This window comes from Centroberyx gerrardi, chromosome 8 (assembly GCF_048128805.1).
Source record: "Centroberyx gerrardi isolate f3 chromosome 8, fCenGer3.hap1.cur.20231027, whole genome shotgun sequence".
Taxonomy (NCBI): domain Eukaryota; kingdom Metazoa; phylum Chordata; class Actinopteri; order Beryciformes; family Berycidae; genus Centroberyx; species Centroberyx gerrardi.
In genome coordinates this window covers 6,882,759-6,898,765 of record NC_136004.1, presented here as the reverse complement: position 1 = coordinate 6,898,765, position 16,007 = coordinate 6,882,759, and the positions used below count along the sequence as shown (strand labels likewise).

Sequence of the window (16,007 nt, the reverse complement as noted above, 5' to 3'; positions counted from 1 at the left end):
TAGGGTTAGGGTTAGGGTTATAGGTTATGGGGCTCACTGGGGCCACCAATATTAAAATGCATGTACTCCTGGTACTGTAAAAGCTTTGGATAAAGATGTCAATCAAATGGCTGCTGTCATGGAAGAACTTGTAATTCCGTTTTTGGTGATATTTTGACCTGAACTGAACTTGTACATGGTCTTTTATTGCTAGAGCACAGTCCATGACCCCAGGAGCCTTGAAACTCACTCTAAATGCATGACAGTAGTTGAAAAATGCATGGTCATCCATTCAGAAATAAGGCTGTTTTTCTAAATGTTCTGACCAAAGGGAGAGATAGTATGTTCTGTATTATCTGCCCTGAGTGCTGAGGCATCCCTCTGGCCACTGCAGCTTGAACAGTGTCCGATAGTGAGTCAGAAATAGTGTTGAGGAAACTGTAATTTACCAAACTACCAACTACCTCACAATGACAGAGATTAAATCACATTTCAGCTACACTTTCAACCACTACTCCAAACTATGTCCATGCATAGATTTCATTCCAATAGTGCAAATTTAAACAAGTGCACTTGACTCCAGAGTGGTTACTTGGCTGAGAATGCGTAACCAGAAATGAATGGAAAATGCTCGGTGGAGGACTGTATCTTCCATAGCTCGATCGACAGGATAGACATTTGCATCGATTTGTTAATGTGTCAAGTACCGGGACTCCAAAATGTCAATTATCTGATTCCTATAGGAAGGAACCGTTAGCTCAGGCATTGATTTTCAGAACAGTGTGGCAAATGTCACGCTTGTGTGGGTGTGCACATGCTCGAACATGCACAGAGGGAACAGGCGCATTGGTAACCTTGTAAAAAAAAAAAAAGCAATCTCCAAAATGATACATAGTGTAGCATGGGATTCTCAAGAGGGCCACAACGAAAACACGCTTTAGAGCTTTATTGCGTCCTATAATGGGAGGGTTCAGGTGAGGGTTTTTTTTTTCTTCTTTGAAATGTGTGCCATCGTGTTCAATCACCCAAAGGATGCTCACCCTAATACTATCCCTGGATGGGCTTATGGGGATGCTGCTTCCACTGCCACCGTCAGTCTGACAGCCCCGGGGCAAGGAGGATGTGTGTGTACACAATACCGTTGCGCACCATCTAAGCGATGATCGAGCGATGGACAAAAAATGACATTAACGAGAAATATTTCAACCCGAAGCACCTTAAGTGGCTGCATAAAAAAAGATGGAGAAAGACACAGAGTAGAGTGCTTCTTAAACAGGTCGGGTTCGAGAGGCTAGAGAGCGTTCCCCGATTGAAATCAACTGAACAAAAAAAAAAACGTCCCGGCAGAAGGAGAAGCCTCGGGACAGACATTTAGCTGATTTGTGATTCTGAAGGAGGCAGAATGCTAGAACTTCTTCGAAATATACCCGATGAGTCAGTCCTTCAGTTCTCAGTTAAATAGCTTTGGATAATTTGGCCTTTGCTGGCATTCAAAATTAGAACGCAACCTGTGCCGAAAGGGACCTCACACCTATTGGTGGCTGTTTGCGGTCACGCCGAGTCCCTTTCGCTTCAGTCATGCATGCAGAATAGCCGAGAAAAGTGGAGATGAACTCTGGTTGACCCCCGGGCTACTGCTACAGTCATTTGGGCAAACCTGCGGCTTCTGTTTCGTTGCTGCAGGATAATTTTCCACCCTGTCTGTCAAATCAGTCAGCTGTCTAGCAAGATGAGGCAGAATATTAAGTCTGCATGACCTCAACCCGCCTTTTCATCATCTCAATCTGGGTTCCAAGCTGCTCTCCGGCTCCTTCTCCGCTGCCCTATTTTCCGTCTTGACCACCGACTGAGAAAAGGCCTGAATAGGTAATATCACCCTTGTACTTCAAGCAAATGTGCCATTAGTGCGGTTGAAAAGCAGAAAAGAGTATTGGAAAGAGTATTTTCAGAGGGGGCCCAGTGTTGTGTCTGGTCAGGAGACCCAGAATTCCTAGCAGCACCCCTTACTTTAAAGGAGACTCAAATGGATGTTGAATATTTTTTTAATGCATACAGTCAGGTTCACAAATGTTTTGCAGCTTATAGTCGCACATCAACATTTGCGAATGTGTGAAAAAGTTGTGTACAAATAAGTCCAATTAATTTGTACAATTAATGAATTTCTTCCTGTGGGTGTCAGGTGATTGCCAGTAAGCAGAGTGTAACATAATGCAGCACTGATATGATAATGATATGAAAACACTCAACTCAGGCACAAAGACATGAGGATAAAACAAGAGACTTTGACAAAACCAAATTAAGACTTCATGTTTACTGTGATGCATTATCTAGCTCACATGATTTCCAAGTCTGTGGAAGTTGTTTTTCATACTGTACAAGAATGAATGGCAGCAAACGGCTTCTCCTGAATGGAGGAAAACGAGCCGTCCCATAGGAAAGATCTGCTGCTTAACATCACCTTTTCTTTATCTCTGAGAAATATAGCATATCTCAATATTGTATGAAATTAGGATCGCTGATATGGAGCAGGAAAGAGATGGGATAGGAGCAATAAAGAGATGCACATGAGAATACTCATCAGCGTTCGTTGTAAGAAGCGCTCGAGACAAACAAGAGAAGCATATCTCATTTGTAGATGGCTATCAGATGGCTGATAGATTTCGGAGATGTTTCTCCTTAATGACCAATTAGAGACTTAGAATAGAATGAGAGAATATTAAGACGTGAGGGAAAAAAAGACAGAGCTAAGTGAGAAGCATGATGTACCAGAGTGAGAGTGAGTTGTTTCCCAGGAGCAGATTTCAGTATGAGGAAATGGTCAAAATCTCATCTATGTCTAGGAGAAGTAAATGAGAGGAAGAGGAGATCTTATTTATGATATTGCTTTCCTATTGACAGTTATACCTTTACTGTCAAGCCAAGGTGAAACGGACGTTTTTTATTTTGAAAGCAATCCTCCTTTGATCGTAAATATATGTGCTAGAGTTACACCGATGAACTGGTCTGCCGACATACAGTATCAGATGTCAGATATCGGCCAGTCAGTGTCGTCCACCTCCATTATGATGGATGTGATGCAATTGTTTGATTACACATTCATTGTATAATTAATCAATACTACACTCGTCTATGGGAAGCCCTTAACCTGAACCTTTGATCAGATTCTACACAATATGTTGTGACAGTAGTATTCTTTTTATTAGTATGTTGGGTTTCAATAGAGTTTTAGTGTCCCATGACGGTCTAAATGCTGTTTCAGAGGCTTTCCACTAACAAGAATACAATTCTGGGGGAAACTCTTAATCTTTGTAATTTTTTGGAATTTTTTCATATGAAAATGATCAAATTTGAAGACATTGAATAGTATCTAGTATCTAGTTGTGCACTGGGCTTGCACTCTGCATGGATATGTGTGGTTAGTTTGTCTAGGGAGCAGCTCTCAGCAACAGAAGCACAAACGTCAGTATTTCGAATCATATAGAACTTGAGAAAACCCGCTTTTGTGCTACAGCACCTATGCATAACGCCCGTCACAGGTCCCTACTGGCTGAATGGAATTTACCCGTCGTATTGATTATATTGTGTAATGGCGCTGATGGAAACCTGTTTACTGCTGTTAATAGCTCTTTATGCTTTTTATGGCTGATGTTTCCTGTAGCCCTGTGGAGCTTATCACGCAAATGGTCCAGCTCCAATTAACTAACTGCATGTACAGAGACAATTAAATTAAATTAGCAATTACATTATCACTACATCAAAGTGCTCCATATTAAGTGCTTCTTCTTAATGATGTAGTCTGCTTTTTTATGAAGGGTCAATGCCAAATGGACTCCTAAGGACCTGCAGAGCAGGGTGTCAAAAGAGTAAAGTAGAAGATAAAAATGATCATATCTGGTATTTCAATTTTATGATATTTATAGGTGCACAAATGAAAAAAATAAGCAAGGGATGAACACAGACAGGAACACTATCTATTATATATTATTTGTATACTGTGGCTATATGTATTTTGGGGCTGTCTCTAGTGATTTCACGAAGCTCCCCTTTTCCTATTTCTAGAATCCTCCTCCACTCCCATTCAATGCTGCCTGAGGAAGAGCTTTGAGCTTGAAACTCGTTGCATAGCAGCATGTACACAAGCCTTTTCTGTTCATCCGTGCGCTTATATGGATTTGTATTCAAGGTACTTCATATCTGTGTGTTTATTTATCTTTGGGCTACCTTGGAAGACTTTTCCCAACTGTTTTTTTATGTGGATTTTATGATATTCTCATAATATCACAGTATTTAAAGGCACAATCTGTAAATGCAGTACAGCGCCCCCTGTTGAAACACTGTATCCCCAGTAGTGGCTTTGTTTACAGTAGTGTTTTATTGGATTGTAGACTTTCTTTCTGAGATTTATTGTCTATCTATTAGTTTACGTATGTCTCAGCACGTGTTTTGAGACTTATTAAGATTTGTTTACATTTGTAATATTTATAAAATATTACAGACCTGCATTGTGAGTTCCAGTAGGTACAATACATTTCACAAAGCTTATATTCCATAGGCAAGTCTTTAAGAACATACAGTATGTGAATATTCCCAAGGACATCATATGACCTCACACAATGCTTTACTTCAGTATTATAACCATCTTGATTCCAGCGATAAATGTTACTCCCCCAAAGCAATGACAGGTTTAATTAATACGGAACAAACACACATCACAACATTACTAGCCAGCCTCGATGATCGCACTTACAGATCAGTGATTTACCACACACAAGGACACGAGGCGAGAGCAATTCAGCGGCAAAGCTGCTCTCAGCGTGGCGGCAATGTGTCTTCCAGCCTGAACGCAAGGGCAAGCATCATTATTATGATTTTTGTGTCCAGGAAAAAAAAAAAAAAAAAAAAAAAATCAGGCATTTGGTCTGATTTGTTTTGCTAATGCTTTGGCTGAAGCCCTAGTTCTGAAGATACAGGCAGGGGGATGGAGCGATAAGAAACCCTGGAATGTGACACATACCACTGAGCCAGCAGTCTGCTGAGCGCCACCTGTTTTCCCTCCGAATCCTCAGAACTGGGGCTCTCTCATGCGTCGGAAAAGGTCAGATCAGCATTGATGATCCTCAAAGACAGATCTGACTCCCTGCAGACGCCATGTTCCATGTTGTTGTTAAATCAAGGAATTTTTTTGCTCCAGCCTCCTCCTCCTCCTCCTCCTCCCCTGTTGTATAGTTAGTGGCTTCTGATGAGCCCTTTCCAGTGTGATTTGTGCCATGTTCATACAACATCAGAAGGAATGGAGGAACAGCATGCCATCTAATTGCTACTTGGACGCGCTCATGTGTTTAACTTGGAACAGCCACACCCAAAGTCATTTTTATTTTGTGAATTTAAAATTGACCATAAACAAACTGCAGCAGACTTTGATCATTGCCCTTAAGTAGAGTTGGTTGTATTGTGCGAATATAATGGAAAATTTTTATTTTTATTTTCTTGGACTATCGACATCGGTGGAGTTGCTGCCACATTTGCTGCCTTTATTGACGCACTTGCACAATTCATGATGACAAGAAGCATTACACCACATTCACGTCATATTGGATTTATCATAAATACGAGCTGCCGACTGTGAAAAACGTGACGTCAGCCTCGTAGCGGTGATTACAAGTAGGAGGGACTTTTTTGTAGGGTTTTTTTGTAGGTTCTAATATCCGCTTTGTGTCACGAATTGCAAACGTGCATCAACAAAGGCAGCAAACATGGCAGCAAATCCACTGATGCCCATTTCCTTTGCTCCTCAAGGTCTTTCAGAAGAAGATGATATTAGTAGATTGTAAAATACTTTATGATTACAAGAAGGAGCGCCACAGCAATTGACCTGACGATCGCCATCTTGGACGTGGGAGTTCCAGCGAGTTAAATATGTGAACGCTTCTAAGTGGTAGCAACAAGAGGTCTTCCTGCTCTTCTGTTCCTTCCAATATGACGTGAATGTGGCATTAGGAACATCTTAGCCACCAGAAACATGCTCACACATCAAACACACACACACACACACGCATATACGTACACCAGGGCTCGACATTGCAATTTGCCCGCTGGCCCAGACGCATATTTCTAGACCTCCGGGCCAGTATTAACCTTTTAAGTAGCCGACTCGGGCCAGACAAAATACATAATGTCACATAATTTTCTTGCAGTAATATAATGATGCGTTGTTGCTAAATATTCTTTGAATTCGTCTGTATAACATTTAGCGTTAGGAGGGCCAGTGGCAAATTTACCCGAATGCCAAGCCCTGCACACACACAGTCACACTAATTACTCTGAAGGATATCAATGCTGATCAAGGTAAACAGCATAAGAATGCATACAGGTGGCTAACAGTCTCTCAGACTCTGCCTGCTCCCAGAGGTAAACAGAGCTTAGCATGTAAGACCCTACAGCAGCTCAATGTAATCAGCCATGCTATCCTGGGGGTTTTTGCTGCTGTTGTTTGTTTTTTTTAATAAGAGCGCAAAGTAAACTGATCTGCTGTTATCATCTGAAGTGACAGTGTTTGTTGCAGGTAATAATCACTCACAGTTGGGAAAGTTACTTTCAAAAGACAGCAATCTGATGGCTTTCAGTTCCAGTACCTTTGCATTGCTTTGTCTCCAGAGTCTATATAATATGGAGTTTGATAAACAATGCTAATTAAAACAATGTATACTGTAATTTCATTATCATTACTATCATCAGATACCACCTAAATTATTAAGGACATGTAAAAATATAATCTCATAATGTAAATTCCTTTTTCCTTCCAAACAGTAATACATCAAGTAGGCTAATCACCATTTTTTCCCATAACACATGTAATCTGATGACTGTTTTTGCAATAACTGCAAGGGATTACAATTTTTGTAATTGCCAATGATGAAGACATGGGTGGAGTTGTGGATGTATTCAGCGTAACAGAAATGTAATATCTGGCCAATCCCAGCAATGATCTAGCCATTTCTTCAGGATCTTCTTCTACCAGTGCAGCTGGGAATTGTAGGAAACGAACACAATGACGAGCCACACCGGTTATTACACGGTCGCAGCACAGCAATCTCAGATAGACAGATAAAATCATCCGATGTCCAGCTAAATGGGGAAAGAGGAAGAGTTAAACTGCGCGTAAAATTGAACTGCCTAGCCTAGTCTAGCTCTGTGAGCACTAGGCCAACATGAAGTGTTTTATCAACTGTCTGGCTGATGCAGTGGTCACAACATGTCCAAACATGTCATGTCAAAGCATCGCACGCTGCTTGACTAGTCACCAGCGGGAGTCTTGTTTCAGAGGCAGTGGAGTCTGTCGCTGCCACCACAGGAAAACAAGTGAAAACTAGCTTAGTGCTAGTTTCAAGCTTGACACCTACCAACATAACAGATTAAAGAATCAAACCCATGTATATCAATTGTACATTCAAAATTTCCAAAAAAATCCCCAACATCTAGCCTATAAGATGATGAGATCATCACACAAATGACAAAAATAAATAAGACCCAAGGCAACCTTGTTACTTTGCGTTCTTGTTGAAGTGCATGACACACAGCTCCCCTTGAATGTCTCTCCACACTTATTTCAAGCCTAACCACCACTATAAATGGCTCACTTAAAAATAGGAAGATGTGCACAATACTACAGAGATCTAAATTGTGGGAGCAAGGTACATGATACTAGAGTGGCATGGTGCTGATTACACTTTAATTTACAGATAGGAAATTTGAGTAAGGACATATACTAACTATCGTTTCTCACTGCAACACACTTACAATTAACTGAAAGCAGCCGCTCACTTGTACCCGAAAAAGTCAATACTGTCAATACTAGCCAAGTAGCCAGAGCTACCGTGTTGAGATGTTTTTGGCCCGGTCTTGGTTTCTCTCCCTGCTGAGAGCCTGCGGTGGCTTCAGCTGGAGTCAAAGCAACACTTAGCCAACCTCTGCACATACTGTAGCCTCAGCTGCTAACATTAAATTAACTGAATGGACGTTAAGAGGAAAATAAACTGAGACCGCCGAAGACCGAGGAGGTCTTGAAAATAGGCTTTGTCATTTCTCCGTTTTGGTTTTTCTGCTACTTGAAGTGGAGAGAGACTTGAAGTAGGAATTTGGGCTCTGATTGGTCGATTGACAGCCAATCATGTTGGACAATTTTGCCCCCCAAAAAAGGACAACCTACACCAAATCCAACGCAGCTATAGAAGCTGGATGTGAATGAGAAAATAATCATTCTTCTCTTCATTACTGAAAAAAGTACTTTTTTGTAAATGCATGGCTTCTGGCTTTTGAGTGCAGCCTAATGTGATGCAAAGGAACTATAACCTACTTCACAAGCTCAGTTAGCTATTAGGTTTCTGACCTTCTGGAAATGGCGATTGAGAAAATATTGATCTTCAATTTGCTTTTAGTGCCGGGCAAGTTGGTAACTGCAATTACACATATACACGCCTTCAATTATCCAAGAGTGCTCCACATCCACATCCACAAGCACTAACACACAGATATGCGCGCCGGCATTATGCACACACACACGCAGACGCTATTGATTTTAAACAGGAAACCTGGATAAAGAAACCAAAGAAACACCGCATTACAAAGAGCTCAGCATGGTACACAAAGCGTTCAGCGGAATCAACAGGGACTTAAGACTTACCATTAGGTTGGTATTGCAGCTACGCTTACATAATGTACTTACCATGAAGGCTATTGTGGAACGGCAGCGCTCGGCATGGGCAGCAGCAAAGCAGTTAAAGCCTGCTCTAAGTACTAATGGATTTCTTAGGCCCGGGTCACCGTGGATCATCAGCGCTGGAGATGAGGGGTCAGCCAGTCGATTGAGGTGACAAAGGTTAGGTCAGCCCAAGGGAACTACTCAACGACTGATACAGTGGAGACAATAAAGGGTTTCAGGATAACAGAGAGCAACAGAGGACAAATGCCTCAGATGCCTTTATTAAGGTGCAATTAAACACACGCCTTCGTACACGCTTGAGCATTACGGCAACATGTAAATTATGATAATTGGGACTTGGTAAATGTTTGATGGTGTCTCATTTCCATGAGCGCTGCACACTTGGCCATATGGCTGGAGGCTTACTGATTCAAACACCGTGCCTGCATGACGCCCACAGGAACATCAGTTTAAACAGCTTACTCCGGTGATTTGATTTGACTTTTTGCTGTCTTAACTAGTGTTCAGCTTGCACACGTTTACAGATGACGCTCCTGATGTTACTTTGCGATAGTTTTGGTCGGGTTATTAGATAATTGGATCGATCCGTATTCTGATACTGTTACAATGTGTTATAAATGCTTGGGTGGATATCTGCAGAGTTAAAATTTTTGCTATAGTATTATATATTGCATTCATCACAGCCATGTCCTAGTCATACTAGCCTAATGTTCAGTGTGATTGTATAAGAGTAATATCTCTCATGCCAGCATCACAGATGGTATGTTGTATGCACTGTACCATCACATTCTTCAGAACTGCTGTCTTGATTTCAGCAGCAGTGTATCTCTCATCCTAACAGTTTGTTTTCTTTGGTGCAAACCATAATGGAAAAGTTTACTTTGCTGCATTTTTATATTTAGTACATTTTGGTTCACATTGCCCAATTGCAAGTGAACCAGGTAACTAACAAGTAGGTTGTTCATTGGACAGAAATTTGTTGGGAATTTTGTTTGAATCATGATGGGATTGTCTGCGCTCTTCTTCTCTGGTGTTCATGCTAGCTAAGAACACATGAAGAAATAGCTTAATATGAGCATCAGTCCAGACTTCATTTTGTTATGCCAGGCTTTCCAAGCATGAGTTTAAGCTGTTTAAGCTGCCATCTTGACCAGGACTCCCTGGAAGAAGAGATCCTGTATCTCAATGGGATCTTCCTGGCTAAATAAAGGATGAATAAATTTTAAAAAATGAGGAACAGCTGGCTATCAGATGTCAGCATCCGTCTCCTTCTACCTATAATCCCTTGTGTTTTGGGGTTGTTTCCTGCAGTTAGTTGGATTACCTTCTCACTCCAATTTCACTGGCAATTTTCTCACCTGGCCAAACAAACCGAACTAAAAGAGTAAACACTCCCGAGTTTGAATAAACCGCTCCAAACATGCCTGGCGTGAACGCGCCCTAAAGCTCCAGGAGCTGTGCTTACTCCTACGCCATTAAATAAACATGATCAGCTCAGCGCCAGGCTTTTCCCCCTGATCTTGAATTAATTGAGAGAATAGTTTTGCAGCAGTCATCCCCTTTAACACCATGCATGGGGTACAGTTCTGGGTTCAGAGAAATGTTAATGGGTCGGAACATCTGTTTAGCATTGTGGCGATCGTCATTAAGAGACTGTGGGTGGTGCCGGCTCTGCGGTTTGTAAGGCTGGAAGGACATTACCATATGCTGTCCCATTCCGATGTCGTTTTGCGAGCCTCTAACTGCTGGGCTACTTTCCTGCAGCATGGCATACTTGTCAAATTTGCATACTGTATATTTTTCATTGGTGCAAGTTATTTCACAGCAATTTTAAACTTTAAATCTTTTGCCGCACGTTAAGGAATCACTCTCGTACCGCCATGTGACTGCCTGCCACTATTTTCTTACCTTGAGTATGTCAGCGCACTGTCACGCCATCCCTCAGGCTCCAATCAATCAATACTTTCTGCAGTGATGGATGTTTTTTTTTTCCTTTTCAAGATGACATGCATTTACTGCCTGGCTTTATATATGACTCCTTATGCACATGCAGACAGTGCTCGGCAGTCAGGTGTCAGGGTTTTCTGGTTCGTCACAGGCAAACTCCCCGGGGACTTTAGTATTTATGGACCATTGGCTCGCAGAGTCATTTATCACGCGCTTTTTCACTCAGTTCAGCAGAAAATAATGGGCCGTAACGCCTAATTGCTGCATCAAGCAAACGTGTGCCGTGGTAAAGATAAACAGGGAGGCGGCTAACAGGAAAACCTGACGACACAGGATCTTTAGGGACATTAAAGCAGCACTCGTTTTCATTGTCCCAGTCATTTTGTTTTTGTTTTTTGGGCTATCATGTATGGTTATATACACATATACATTGGTAGTATTTGCTGATGGAAAATAATGTCTTTCAGATCCTACTGTGACTCCAGTTTTAATACAATGGAAAATTGGACCATAGACCTTTTCAGCTTCAAAACAGACTTTAGTTTTATATATTCAGTGTTCTATTACAATATGACTGATAGCATAACATTTAAATAAATTGTGGTACTTTTAAAATGAGGTAGCTGAAGTTATTATCATTATCATAAAAAAATGATAATGTTGCAGGCTACAGGCTTGAGCCACTCTATCGTAAAGATATTAAATGATCTTTTCAAAATTGATATAAAGCCTTTTGCAAATGAAGACTTAAGATATAAATAGAACTTGTAATGGGGACAAATTCCAGATTGGTCCTTCACGAAGGTTTTACAAATATTTGGGAAATGGAAATGACTTTGGTAGTCAGTATTGGTACTGCACAGTTTGTATAGTGCATTTCCTGATGTTTAGTCACCACTGTGCATATAATGCTGTTCTCAACTCTGCTTCTGTTTTTGAATATTCTATGAAATTTGTGTCTTGCATATTTCGGGATGAGATCTGTGTTCTGTGTGCTGGGATGTTCAGCACTAGATTTCTTTGCCATGTGTCCCTGCTGAGTTTGGCCACAGACTGTGTTATTCAGTTATGTTGTACATCTTACATTTTAAGCAGTAAGCTGATGCTGTTCTCCAGAGTGACTTACAATGAGCACAACCTTAGAATAACCTTAAATTCTTAGCTCACCAAAATTACAAGCAACCAGTAGTAAGCAGTGCAAGAGTCAGAGTCAGAGCACCCAGACAGTAGATGTAAAACATATTTTTACGTCCAGACAGTGTTCATGTATATTAGAGAAGTACTTGGTAATGAAATTCCTTTGCAAATCCACATTTGATTGAAACACTGTCTCTCTGTCTTGCTGTGTAGGTATGGCAGTGTGGAGGGAGTATGGAGGTCTTGCCATGCGCCAGAGTGGCCCACATCGAGCGCACCAAGAAGCCCTACAACAATGACATTGATTACTACGCCAAGCGCAATGCCCTGCGGGCCGCAGAGGTGTGGATGGATGAATACAAATCCCACGTCTACATGGCCTGGAACATTCCCATGAACGTAAGTTCCTCCTCGTTTTAGATCACTCCCTCCCTCGATCCCCGAGCTCCCTTTGCTCCCTCTCTCCGATTCTCACTTGTTCATTCAGACAAGCAGCTCCCGGTCTCTGGAGATGCCAGTCAATAGAAATTCTGAATTCAGATTTCATCCCACTCGACCTTCACACCGGCGGGTGCGGTGGGTAAGGCAGAGCAAAGCGGCACTGGAGTCTCACTCCAAACAGATGAGAGAGGTGCACCAAATGAATGAGAGGAGCCTCATGTTTAATCAGAGTCTACTTTCATACACATCAGTTTAGCTTAATTGCTTTCAAGGGCCGTTTGAGATGAGCTGCAAAATAATAAACAGCTACTTTCATTAATAAAGAGTTTAATGTTGAATCCTAATTGCCTCTTCAACCATGCAGAATGGGATGATTGTCGGTGAAGGACGCGGCCTGAAAAGGCCTCTGAACGTGGCCCAACAACAGAGACCATGATAGAAAACAGTGCTGTCAATAACAAACCAATCTGGGGCTGTGCAGCAGTCCAACAAAGGCATCGGCACAAGAAGGGATCAGCATAATGATCATCTGCACATCGTCTGGAAATTTGGCACAAACATCATTACATGAGAACACAATAGGTGCAGGTAGGGAGGACCGACTGGGAAAATGTTTTAACCATCTTAGCGTGGGGAGAGGAGGGGGAGGGGGAGGGGCTTTGACAAACTAGCCAATCGGGCTTCATCCCTTCTGCAGTGTAATTACAAACACAGTGGCACGGCGCGTTATTACCCCAGCTGTCCTGTGGCGCAGAGTTATTTTGTGTACAGTACAAAGACCTAATGCTACGATTATTCCATCTACCTCCCCTCCCCTCCTCCCCCGTACACAGAACCACAGATTCGTGTTATTGTCTGAGATGCCTGCTGAGAGCACAATTACTTTGGTTGGTGGGGGAGGAGGGAGGAGGGTGGAGTGGGGGGGGGTGCGATTCACCATGGTGGCCGGCCCTAAGTCCAAAACAACATCTCCCTGAAATTGAATGCATTTGTTAGTGTTGCTTTACGGTCAAGAGAAAATAATAAATAAATCTAGCAGACAATGACGGCGACTACAATTCATTATTAACAGATGTTGAGAGGAGTGTCAGCAGCTGGCTGCAGACTCCGACAGAGAGGGGAAAGTGATGAGAGGCATCTGCCTGGAAACACTGGCTGGTAATGAGGCAGTGTGGTGTGGCTATGTGTGTGTGCGTGTGTTTGGGGTATGTGGGAGTGTGTGTGCCTTTGCATCAAGTGTATTTCTGCAGGAGGGCTATTGCTTTTACATGTGCATGCATGTGTTCTGTGGCTATATGTGCATATATTTGCATATTAGTGTGCATGCATACACTAATATGTGATATGTGTGCATATGTGTGTGTGCCTTTGCATCTAACTAGCTATACGTCTAACTGTGTGAAGGCTATTTCTTTGACGTGTATGTTTGTTGTGGGTATACAGTATGTGTGCCTATCTGCATATTAGTGTGCATGTACTGTATATGCACATGCTGATAGACATGGTGATTTGTGTGTGTGTGTGTGTGTGTGTGTGTGTGTGTGTGTGTGTGTGTATCTGAGCCAGGCCACTGTGCCAGGCAGTGCAGCTATTAGGCATTCCCCCCAATCAATCTGGGAAGCCACCTCCATAAAGCCGGCAGGGCCGTGAGGGCTCATAATTAAGCAGCTGATTAGAATTTGCTCAGCACAGGATCATGTCTAATGAAAGAACAATGAAGGTCCCACATGACAGGCACATCCATCCATCTCTTAACTAAACGCTGTTGTATACTCTCAGCCCCCCCCAACCTCCTTGCTTTCCTACTCAACCCTTCAGCCTCTTCCATTTTTCTAACTAGCATCGTCATGTAAAGCGGCCGCTGGCTAAAACGAGTGTGTGTGTTTTTTGTGTCGTTTGCTAACAGAACCCGGGGGTCGACTTCGGGGACGTGTCGGAGCGCGTGGCCCTGAGGAAGCGGCTGCAGTGTCGCAGTTTCCGCTGGTACCTGGAGCACGTCTACCCCGAGATGCGCATCTACAACAACACCATCACGTACGGCGAGGTGAGGAAAGACTCCCGCTAACAGGATTAGAGGATATACTCTCTGCGTGTTAATTTTTGACGTTGCATCATCGTTTAATTCTATTACAGAGCTTTATGGTATAAGGACAATGCATACATGGATACAGCTAATTTGATTCCACAGATGATAAAAAAGAGAAAATTAGCCGGGTGAGAGCTTATTAATTCACTATCTGGATCTTTTGTGCCAGTGCTTTGTCGCATTATTTGAGGGACATTTGTCTGCAGCACAGATTTCAGAGGCTAGTTGATATCTACTTCATACAGAAACTCTTCATTTGCAGAGAGGGAATGTTCAAAGACAAGAGTGTTGAGTGCTGATGGATAAAGTACAGATAAACAGCATTCACATGCCATCGTGGCAGCGCCTCTCCACTTTAAAGATTACACTTTGACGGGAATAGAAAATTAATTCGCCGTGGCCGACCGAAAGGTAAAGGTACCTTGTTGCCATGGCGACGCGGCACCGCCACACAAGATTAGATGCAATTTCCTCATAATGAGTTTTAATTAAACACTTATTAGTTTTCCATTCTGACTTGATTGTTTTGGGCTCGGCTGCGCACTCGGCACAGCGGGGGGGGGGGGTGAAAAAAAACGATTATGACAGGTTGAAGAATTGAACGCACACCAGAGTCAGACACCATTTGGAAGTACGTTGAAACGCACCATTTTTCCCCGTATCGATTCCACCAATGGAGAAGATAGGAAAATCAATATGCTCTCCAAATGCATTGTCAGAATACATCAAAATTAACCTCTAGATTCATCAACGCCGCATGCCTCCGGCTCCTCTCCCCTCCTTGCTCGGGCTCTGGCACCCGGCTAATGGATTCCTCAGAGCGGCGCCCACTTAGGTGGCACTATTTCAGATCTGCCGACAAGCCCGGGAAGCGGTTACCTTGTGCCGCTGCACAGCCGCCACCGCAGCAGAAGTGAGTCTCATCTGTCACCGGGCATCAGCGCCGCACTCGGCCATGCTGACCGGACCGGCGGAGCGGAACCTTCCCTGACAACGGCACATGATAGATATGTCACAACCTGGAAATGAAGCCGTACGCATTCAAATCACACAGACCCGGAGCCACGCTCGTCGCACACTACCATCTGGAGGCCTGGAGGGGAGGGAGAGAGAGAGAGAGAGAGAGAGAGAGAGCTGGGACCGGCCACTGCATGATGATATCCCATCACGGCCCCGGCCCTCAGATTATTACTTTGAGATGATTCCGATATGAGACGCTGCCGGGTGAACGAGCCACACCGAGTCCGGTAGACGGGAGGCGGTGTAACGCGCACAGAGGGATGAAAGGGGGGGGTCAGATTCGAGGGAATAGAGCAGTCCTAAATAAACAAAGGCCATTGATTTGCTTTCAGCTTCAATTCTGTTGCAGAAGTAACCAAAGCAAGACCGCGCAGTAGGCAGCAATGCAGGAAGTACTTTCTGAGCAACGTGGGAGCAACAGACTCGCTATCTCTAGCTCTAATCAAAGGGAAAGAAAAAGATCTTGATCACTGTGTTACAGTAATATACACTAGGGTTTCACTAATATGGGTTTTGGAAAGCTGTTAACGATACCAAAAATTTCCAGAAAATTACAAGGATTCAGTGTTTCCCCCGGAATTGTATTTTTGTCAGGGTGGAAAAGCCTCTGAAACAGCATGTAGACCGTCATGGGACACAAAAACTCTCCACTGAAACCCAGACTAATGAAGTTCTTTT

General features: G+C 42.9%; 1 protein-coding gene across 1 annotated transcript in view; it reads left to right on the top strand.

The window, feature by feature from the left end:
- Positions 1-16,007, top strand: part of galnt9 (polypeptide N-acetylgalactosaminyltransferase 9) — a 74,419-nt gene that overhangs the window by 52,618 nt on the left and 5,794 nt on the right. Inside the window, exons 7-8 of the mRNA XM_071918670.2 lie at positions 11,996-12,181; positions 14,130-14,267. Coding sequence (XP_071774771.1) covers positions 11,996-12,181; positions 14,130-14,267 — 324 coding nt within the window. The remainder of the gene's footprint in view (positions 1-11,995; positions 12,182-14,129; positions 14,268-16,007) is intronic.